This window comes from Ascaphus truei, chromosome 11 (genome assembly GCF_040206685.1).
Source record: "Ascaphus truei isolate aAscTru1 chromosome 11, aAscTru1.hap1, whole genome shotgun sequence".
Taxonomy (NCBI): Eukaryota; Metazoa; Chordata; class Amphibia; order Anura; family Ascaphidae; genus Ascaphus; species Ascaphus truei.
In genome coordinates this window covers 31089418-31099665 of record NC_134493.1, presented here as the reverse complement: position 1 = coordinate 31099665, position 10248 = coordinate 31089418, and the positions used below count along the sequence as shown (strand labels likewise).

The window sequence follows — 10248 nt, the reverse complement described above, 5'->3', positions numbered from 1 at the left end:
GATACGTTCCCATCATATTCTCGCAGCAACAACATTCAAGGTGTGTGGTGGGATAGATTAATTTCTGTTGATTTGTCTGCGTGCAGCATATGGCACAGTTTCCAACGTAGCTAATGGAAAGCTGGTGATCCATAGCAATGAAGCGGTTGACGTTTGCTCAGGGGTAATACGATATTAATGTTAATATCAATGATCGATCAAAAGATTTGCAAGAAAGGCATGCAAAATTAAATTATAATTGCACTGGGAACGGCATGTAATGGTTACGACATTTAAATAAGGTCACATAGCTTTCACCTGTGTTATGTTGTTCAATATTAAATGCCATTCACTTTAAGAGTTGGAAATCTCGAAGCAGCCGGTATGTAGAGCAGTCAAATCTGCCATCACTTTCTGAAGCATGATTGATATCCTTTCCATAAACCAAATGTCAGCCTGTGTAGGTGCGCCAATTTATTTCATTACATGTTACAAAAAATGCAAAACATACAGTAGATTTGGGGCTTAGGGGCCTCGCCAAGAACGCTCAGACCTGTTTGATGGCTACATTTGGGTTAGAAAGAAACTTTCCGGTAATGAACCCATTTGAATTTGCAAAAAGGTCATAAACTGCATTCGAGCGGCAGTGAGCGTATCGTCGCCTTCGTGCGTTCCATTTCCTGACACTTCCATAAACAGCGCCAAGTCTGAGTGCACCTTGCATGTAGTCAGGTTAACAAACGCCTCGAGCCCGTACAGTAACAGAGGTACCTGCTATGCGCTCAGACCTCTCTGGCACTGTAGGGGTTAATGCAATCTGCACATCCACTATTTGAAGCAGTCACTCTTTCATTAAAGTACCGGAAATACATCTAGAAAATAGACCGGAGGTAGCCAACCTTTTTTTCAGGTGTGCTCATACACGGTGGGCCAATGTCCTACTGCTCCCCCTTCTCCTCTCTCACTCAATCCCCCCCCCATTCATCGTCTCTCACTCAATCCCCCCCATTCATCGTCTCTCACTCAATCCCCCCTTCTTCCATTCACTCAATTGCCCCATTCCGTCTCTCTCACTCAATTCCCCGCTCCTCCTCTCATTCAATCCCCCCTCCCCTCTCTCACCTAATCTGCCTATCTCCTCTCACTCAGTTACGTCCCCCTCCTCTCTCACTCAGTTTCCTCCCCCTCTTGGGGATGGCGAGAACCCAGAGGAGACCTTGGGCCCCACGGGCGGGTTCGGAAGTTGGGCCCTCCCAAAAGGGGGGGAGGGGGTGAACACGGCCCACGGGTTGGCCCCCCCTGAAATAGACACTTCTCATCCTGTTTTTTAATAATTTACTTTGTATACACTGAGTTTTGTATAACTAACACTGAAAATGTCTACACAATATAATATCAATTATACAATATATTGATAAAACATGCACTGACATACGGATATCTATACAATTGTAAAGTGTTATGTGTCCTATATCAGAACCAAAATAACATAGTTTTCCCCGTGTCATTGGCGTTGTTAAATAAAGGTTAACATGATGGGTTCCCACCTATATCATTGGGTATTTTGCATAGCGAAAAAGCGAATAATCTTTGCGCACTTTGCAATTTGATCATGGAAACACAGTTTAGACATAGACAAACCGCATGCAATTTACTCGATATAAGTGCAATTATTTTTCTAAAACAACATATAAAAATATATAGTTTATCCATATATTAACAAAATGTTAAATAACGTAATGAAATGTGTGTGCATCTGTGAAAATCAACTGGCCACTCCCGTCTAGCGTTGAAATCTTGGTCAACTTATTTACCCTTATTTATTCAGTGCCTAAACATACCATTTTTTAATGTGTACTTGCACCTCAAACCAAGTGTAGCTGGGAGAATTGGAACCCCGCGGGTTCCCCAAGACCGTAGTCACTATATCGTGGGCTCTGGCACTTGTGGGGTCCCATGCCCAGTGGTTGACAAATCACCAAAAAATCTACTCGCCACCTAGTACCAAACGTGTGCTGCTTGGGCCAATATTTACTCGCCCGGGGGTTAAATCCACTCGCCCGGGGCGAGCAAATGTATAGGTTTGTCGAACACTGCCCATGCCCTAGTGGTTATGCCCACAGAGTGCTTTCTTTTTAGCTTAGAAGTGAAGGGAAATGGTAGAGAAGGACTCCCACTCTTCCGTTTCCGGATTCCGGGGGCGCCGGGGTCACGTGACTGCGCGCACGGGGTTAAACATTTTTCTGCCCATGGGACCTGCAGCGCATTCCTCATTGCTGTTCTTTCTGGCAGACTGTGAACCGGGTCCATGAACACCCAAAAGTAACTTGGTTTCCTTGGCTGCCTTGAACTCTTGTCTTAATATATATTCAATAATTAAGGTTAACTAATACAGCTCAACCCCGTTATAGCGCGATCCGTTACAACGCGAATCCGCTTATAACGCGGTGCAAGTGTGGCTCCCAATTTTCGTATTTATGAATACTTTACAACACGATTATTGGCGTCTTAAATACTTTATTGTACAATGCATACAATGGTACATTATTTCTAACGCGACCCGCTTATAACGCGATGTGATTCTTTGGACCCCAAGCACAGCGTTATAAGGGGGTTGAGCTGTATCACTAAGGGACTTATTCTACATCCGTCGTTTTCATCTGAAATTCCCTGTTGAATTAGCCCCTAAAATCAGGCAAAGCTGATTTTGACATGTAAGGGAAATCATTTATCAACACCCTATTAATAAAGTGATGCAATCACAGAAAAAAAGTGCTATACTGTAACTCGTATAACGCTGAAGCAAGTTTGCTACATTAGCTGAAACACAAAGCAAAATGATGTCAATTGCATTGTTTTAGCATCTTGAAGCATTGGTAAATAATTCCGTAGACATGTTGGAAGCTTAGATGTCAGAGAGTCCAAAACTGGAGGTTTAGCTGCTGGGACTCCAGTACGTGATATTTATTATCGGGAATATTGTAATGAGATCTTAGAACAGGCAGAGGGTCTGGAGATGACAGAATATAATCAATGCTAAATTTGATTTCATCCGATTTTCCAAGGCTGGAACTAGTTTGACTCTGTCTGTTGGAGATGTCGTTGGGAAATAAACTATTGGGTTCCATTCGTCTGGGCCTTGATTCAGTTCTGTTCTCGTTGCCGGTTGCAACATGTGCACAAGAATTTGCGCTGGAAAATTCCCCTGGATGAAGTCCTGGCGTCAGGCTTTGCTTCCGTTCTTTCTGCCCCTTTTTCATGTTTCTCCTCCTTCGTCTCCTCTTATAATTCCCATTTTCGAAGAGGTCAAGCATAGATTCACATCCCGCGGCAAAAGTCCAATAGTTTCCTTTACCTTTGTCGTTCCCTTCTGTCCTTGGAACCTGTAGGTATAGAAGAAACAAACTAGCTGTGATAGTCTATCTTCATTTACCTGTGCACTGCTGAACGGACCAGCACGACACTGGCTTTTTAACCCTTTAGTCCTAAGATGCAAATAATATATTCACCTACTCAGTGATGAATAGGTCAGCAGAACTATGCAGTACAAGTTTCAACTACACATTAAAAATGTTGTTAACATGAGAAAGCAAAGTGTCTCAAAGCAGCTCTAACAGCATTTCTGGGACCCCCGCTTTGCACCTGTAAGTTTGATGTTACCTAATAAAAAGACTTGCAATTAAATATTTTATTTAATTAAATACGGTATATTCAAGGAGACTATTTATACTGTTGCAGAAAATGCTATCATCAGCAGAACGTACTGTAAACAATGATAATGTGTTAATCCAGCAAAATGTTTTACCTGTATTCCTACCGTTTTTCATTTGCAACTGGGGGCTTTGGGTGAAGGTGATGTTAATGTTTCCTGACGTATATAAATACACACAGAGGTTTAGACATTATCCATCCGCACAAGAACGGTTTAACATGATGCCTGGCTACCTATGCAATGTTAAACTTATCTTATCCCCTTACTAATAAATGCACTGAAGGAATGAAAGAAAGACAGGGTGAAACTCCCACATGGTCTGCTCATCATACTAGTACAAAACTGGGGAAATAGCCATGCCAAAAACAGCACCAGATTTACAAAAGAATAAAATCCCTTCCAAAGTAACGGGATTTGGTTCTCTGCAATAAGCCGGGTGCTGGTTTTTGATCTCGTTTTGCAACCAGGAGATATTCCCCCCTGTAAATAGAAGAGGGGAGAAACAGGGTCTGACGTTATTGTTATTATTACAGTGGTTGACAAATCACCAAAAAATCTACTCGCCACACAAAAAAATCTACTCGCCACCAAACGTGTGCTGCTTGGGCCAATATTTACTCGCCCGGGGGTTAAATCCACTCGCCCGGGGCGAGCAAATGTATAGGTTTGTCGAACACTGGTTATTAATATTCGCCAGATAATGTCTTTGAACCGTGTTAGTTATTATAAAACATATAGTATATCTGCATTCTGTTATAACATCGTCTTACCTTCACAAAACAACTGTTGAGTGACAGGTTGTGTCTAATCGAGTTCTGCCACGCTCTCTGATTGGATCTGTAGTAGGGAAACTTCTTCATAATAAAGTCATATATGCCTGACAGGGTCACTTTGCTGTCAGGGCTTTGCTGGATGGCCATTGCAATTAAGGCAATGTAGCTAGAAAAGAGGAAGCCAAAACGGTTTAGTACCAATACCAATGGAGGACATGGTAACAATGGCTGAATTAGGCTACAATGAAAGAAAAATAATTGTCTCTGATTAAAAATGCGCTATGAAAGTATGGATGCTACCAGATAAGGTAACTGACCAAATGTTCTTGAAAGCATAAATACAACATAATCTAGAACACATGTAATACTGTATCTGTTTTTAACAGCACATAGGTGTATACAGCTCAAGTGGGTATAGAATGAACAGATTTGTAATGTAATCATTTGATGTTCAGGTGTATATATGTGTGTGTGTGTATATATATATATAATATATATATATATATTTACATATATATATATAAAATATATATATAAATACATATATATATATATATATATATATATAAATATATATACACACACACACACACACACACACACACACATAGATACTTTTACATTAATGTAACCATAAAATGAATGAACATTACTAAATACTGTCCATTATAAATAAATAAAAGCAGGTAAGTAGGGATTTTTGTTGAACAATAATGTGTTTAAAGGAGCAGTCAGAAAGTTTGGAGAAATAAAGAGGAACGGAAAGTAGTCTAAAGAATATTTAGCATCTTTCTTTTTATCAATGGGCGGTGGCATTAACACAGCATTTTCTTATGTCACAGCTAAGGACTTTATCCCGGATTGTACATTTTATCCCATCACATCTGGAACATCTGAAAGAGAGACTTGTGAGGTCCACAAAGCTCATTTCTACATTCCATTACTGGAGAACTCAATGTTGACCAATTTAATGCCAACACTTTCTGCAAAATAATTTCGTTTACTCATTAACTAACAGAGCTCTTCGTTCAAAATGGGTAAAGAAAAGTTTATTTTGAGGAGGACAAGGTAGAGCCCAAACTCCAGCAGCCTCTGCCTGTTCCCTCTTACCTGTATGCTGGTCTGGTGAATTTCTTCCCTTCATCTGAACTGCAGGTTGGATAATCATCTCCATCATAGTTAAAACAATTATAGGGATACTGAGTGTGGTCAAACATAGCCCCTGCACAGCTCTGAGGTGCTGTTCTTCTTGTGCTTGGTCCTTTTTTGCTACAGCTCCTGGGAGGGAGGGGATGAGATGCTTTGGTGCTCTCACTTCTCACTCTGGGCTCCCAATGTTCTCTCCTCCCTCTCTCCTCAGCGGAGGCTGTTTTCTTGAAATTCTTGATTTCTAGACAGCCAGTCTGTTGGGATATTTTGTTTGCATCCAATCTGGATGCAAGTAAGGCAGCAAATAACGGATTAAATTGGGTAGTTCTATTATGAACCTTTGAACTGTGGGTGTGCACAGCCAGTAGCTTTGTATTTGTCTCCCTGGGTGGTCCTGATGCAGACAGAAGATGTGGTGGGTAATTGAGAATAGTTTTGCCATCTAAAGTGCACAAAGTAACAAAAGCAAACAAAAGGGATCCCCACAAATATATATGAAATATTCTACTCGTGTTAACAGATTGTGACTGCAAAGTTATTTCCCTACACAACTGTGCATGCTTTGCAGGTACAGGCATCTGTAACAACCATTCCAGCTAACACTGCCCTGATTTAGTCTAATAGATAGAAATGCTGTTTCCATTAATATGGAGGAAGCTACCATTTCAAAGTGAGCAGAGCTCAAGATATGAAGGACTTCTGTCAAGCAGCAAAGTTAGAGGAAAATAGCTGGAGGCGATAAGGCTGCCTGTGTGTGGGCTTTGATCTGGAGGATGAATTAGACTAATAAGCCAGAAACTTTGGCGTTCACAATTGTAACAATGCAATAGTTTTTAATACGCTGCGGTGTTCTCCAGCAAACCATGTAACCCAAACGCATTAGAGGATTTGTTTCAAAACTAAAATAGGTGAAGAACACAAAATGATAGGCAAATGTGTTCGGTTTCCAGGAGCCAAGCCACCAGGCCACAGCAGGGGCAGAAAGAAGGAAGCTTTGGACTTTCTCAGTGCGATGAATTGTATATTGTTGGAATGTTAATGGTTTCGGAAGGTCAGATAAGTATAATAATTCCTGGCAGGGTTATATGATGGCACACAGGAAGCATACAAAGGAAGATACACATCACTTAGGCAAGGAATCAGCCATCTAGACAGCTCCCCAATTTACATTACAGACTGGGCGTTTTATTAACGAGATCTAGATGTTGATTTCATACACAATGTTCTAAGACTCCATCTTCTAATTGTATTTCACCCAAATCTCAATCTCTGTCCCATCTAAAAACACGCAGATTATATGTTAAGATTATGGGACAGATTCATCCAGCGCTGATACGGATTGCAGAACCCGATTCGGTGTTAACTACCATTGACTTCAATGAGCGCTAACACGGTGCGTTAACCCATTCCTGCGCCTGAATTACCTGCCGCTATATGTGGTCCCCTTGTGTTGGGAAAAAAAGCACGAAATATTTGGGCCACAATGAGACAGCAGCAAAATACTTAGAGCCAGGTCAGCAAAGCTCCGTTTCTTTTACTCTTACCTTCTCCGGAGCGGCATCTCCTCCTGCAGCGTGGCGTTGTCATGGCGACCCGACATCAAATGATTCCGGGACGCCGCAGGTGGAAGGTCACTCTTGAAGGAATCGCCCGGGCCGGTAAGTGCCAGCAGTCCACACAATAATAAGTAATTAGCTACATTGCTGATCGATCCGTTCTCCTGTGATCGATCGGAGTAGATTCGGCTCGGGGGTTCACTAAATGGCTGTCAGTGCAGCAGAAGAGGACCAAAGATGTAACGTTCTGTGGAGATCATGTGACCAGACAGTCACTAGATACAATTGGTGCACTGCTAGAGAGAGGGCAGGGCTCAAAAAGGGGTGTGCCAGAGCCTGTTTCAGAAGAGGAAGGGGATGTGACTTTGTAAATGGTTGCTATAGAAACAAAAAAAATTGTTACATTATAATACATTAAAAATGTAATTCAGAGTTGTTTAAAACAATGCTACTAATGCTAAGTATTTTCTCATAGTACAGAAAAAAGTTATTAAAAACCCACATGTAGGAAATTGCTTGGTCTGCAGCTTTAACGGAGCGATGTGGATCTGGCCCGAAGTAAATAAGAATAGATGTAAACTGTGAAACTAAAAAGGACTATGCCTTATAGCTGACAGCTGTGAGGAGTTTATTCAATAGACACAAAAGCACCCACATACATGTTTTACGCTTGAAGCATTCTGTACGCACAGTTACAGTATGTAACATAGATTTATGGCTGGTGAGCTATAAGCATATCAGTGAGCATTTTCAGTTTTTATGATATCATTCTTCATAGTATACAGTATAATTTATCATACTTTTTAACACTTTCACCACTTTGAGGACAGGTTAATAAAGAACTATTCTTCGGGAGCGTTAGACGGAACCTTTACACAAGTTGGTGATAAAAGCCCTGGGGATAGGAAGTGTCACTATAAACCACCAACTGAGAATAATGTTTTTTAGAGAGTATAGATTGAAAAAAAAAATGGCAATTTTTTTCACAAAATTATTGAATTGAAAAGATATTGTTTTCCTTACCTTGTTTAAAATAAAAGGAATAGCCTCACTGTACCTCACGCATTGTTTTTTATTGCCAGTAAAATTTGCGGGAGAAATTAAACTTTTTCTTGTTTTATAAAAGGACACCTTAATCTCTCTGTGTTTGATCATTTTTTTCCTTTTCTGAATTTAAATAAAACTGTATTTAAAGTAGCAAAATTTGACAAATACTATATATTTAAAAAAAAAAATGAGTTCTGTAGTTTTATAGAATACTGTCTGCATTTTCTTATAACTCCGAATGTCATTTTTAATGATTTTTTTTAATGTACTGATCATTCTTTGGTTGCAACAGCAACCATTTAGAAGGTCATATCCACTTCCTTTTTTGAAACAGGCCCTGACACACACCTGTGGTTTTTTTTTTTAGATCTGCCCTTTGGCAACAAAGTATCACAAACAGATCTGTTGCTGTGTTCCAAAGGGCAGACTGTCTGTCACTCTGAAAGCTGTAACAATAAGGTGTTACATTTAGTAATATAATGTTACATTTCAGCTGCAGCATTTCACAGACTGCAGCACAAAATCAGAAGGCGGCCATTTCGTTAGGCACACAATCGAGATTGTTACAGATTTATAACAAGAGCACAAAACGATTGCCCGCTTAGGTAAGAATGTAGAATTATTCATTGCCACACGCTTTACATTTAAAAAGAAAGAAAAAGAAAAAGGGGGGGGGGGTGTAGTATTGCTACTTTAAGAGCAAAGCATATTCTAATCTGGGATGTGTGTGTGGTTACTTCTATGCTTGATAACCAGGTGTAATTGATTAACTGTTTCAGACAGTGAAACACTGATTTTCAGGGACTGTTTAATTTTTTGCAGGTTCATTTGAACTTGTCATCAGAAACACTTGCAGTGCGGAAAAGATGCAGCTGTTTCATATTTTACACTGATTCAAAGCAGCAGTTCCTGCACTAAAGACATGAAAATGAACATCCTGCCGTTTGCACGATATTATACGGTATGTAGAGATGTGTGAAATGGTCCCAACTTTGTACAAATGTTGTTGTTGTCTTGCAAGATATTTCACCAAACTTTGCAGAACTAAGAAAATCGAGAAATCAGTCTTAGGCCGTGATTATACCCAAAAACGCACGGCCGTGTCACGTGAGCGGTTCAGCCAATGAGGGCGAAAAGCTCACGGCCACGCCTCCACCACACCTCCTCTGCTCTCCCTCCCCGGTATAATCAAGATGCTGCTCGGCAGCAGCGCTGGGTGACGTCACAGAATAGCGCTTGCAGCACTTGGTATAATCAAAGCCTTAGATACTGCAGGAAAATGCAACACAGGAGGAGAGAATGTCCTAGTTAGTACAGTATGCATTGACTTAGGGCTGTTCTATAGTTCGCGCGCGCGGGCGTGTGCGCACGGCAGCGCGTACATGTGACACGCGCGTTTCGTTTAGATATTGCACACAGTGATGCGGGCGCCGTGACTATGACGTCACAGCGTTAGGGCGCACTCTGATTGGCCTGCGGCTCGGCAGCAGCGCGAAAATATCATTTTTCATTATACTTTCTCCTGCCTGCCGCGCAAATGCTCACGGCCGTGCTCGCGCGCGTCCCAGCTATACTAACGGATGCCAAACACAGCCAACTATGATTGACGCGCGCGCGCACGGCGGAGGAATCGCGAGCACTATAGAACAAGCCTAGAACAGCGAGGCAATACAGCCTGAAATAAGAGAGGGAGAGAGTTACTGTAGGAAAAAGGCCAGTATATACAAATAAGCTCATTTAAATATGCATAATAGCTGATTTCCCAGGTATCTCCGGCGAGTTCACAGGTATCTGTCCACATGTTGGTATATCGCTCTCCTCTCCAGCAAACTCCCTATTTCAGGGTCTAAATCGGGTGGGGCACATCCGTCCCACCAAACCTTTCTATCTGGCCCGCCACAGATAGGCGGCGCCCCCCTCTCCATGCCCTATCACCTGTGGTGCGGGCTCTTACCAGGAGCATTAAGCGTCAGCTGCAGCAGTGGAGGGAGCCCACCCAAGTCCTAACACGGAAGGTAGGCCCCACCGGAAG

The 10248-nt window shown here is 41.6% G+C and overlaps 1 protein-coding gene across 1 annotated transcript; it reads right to left on the bottom strand.

The window, feature by feature from the left end:
• Positions 1-2447: 2447 nt before the first annotated feature.
• Positions 2448-6049, bottom strand: FOXL3 (forkhead box L3). The gene is made up of 3 exons (XM_075565178.1): positions 5575-6049; positions 4462-4630; positions 2448-3362 (listed from the first exon to the last, which is right to left on the bottom strand). Exons 1-3 carry the CDS (start codon positions 5679-5681, stop codon positions 2892-2894), a joined length of 747 nt encoding a protein of 248 aa, XP_075421293.1. The 5' UTR covers positions 5682-6049; the 3' UTR covers positions 2448-2891.
• Positions 6050-10248: the final 4199 nt, after the last annotated feature.

What these genes read in the sequence shown, in the direction of transcription:
- FOXL3 (XM_075565178.1), bottom strand. Translation starts at nt 5,681, where the DNA reads ATGTTTGACCACACTCAGTATCCCTATAATTGTTTTAACTATGATGGA. An exon ending in TTCACCAGACCAGCATACAG is followed by an intron (nt 4,631 to 5,574) that starts GTAAGAGGGAAC and finishes CCTCTTTTCTAG; the next exon opens with CTACATTGCCTTAATTGCAA. An exon ending in TCAACAGTTGTTTTGTGAAG is followed by an intron (nt 3,363 to 4,461) that starts GTAAGACGATGT and finishes CTATACCTACAG; the next exon opens with GTTCCAAGGACAGAAGGGAA.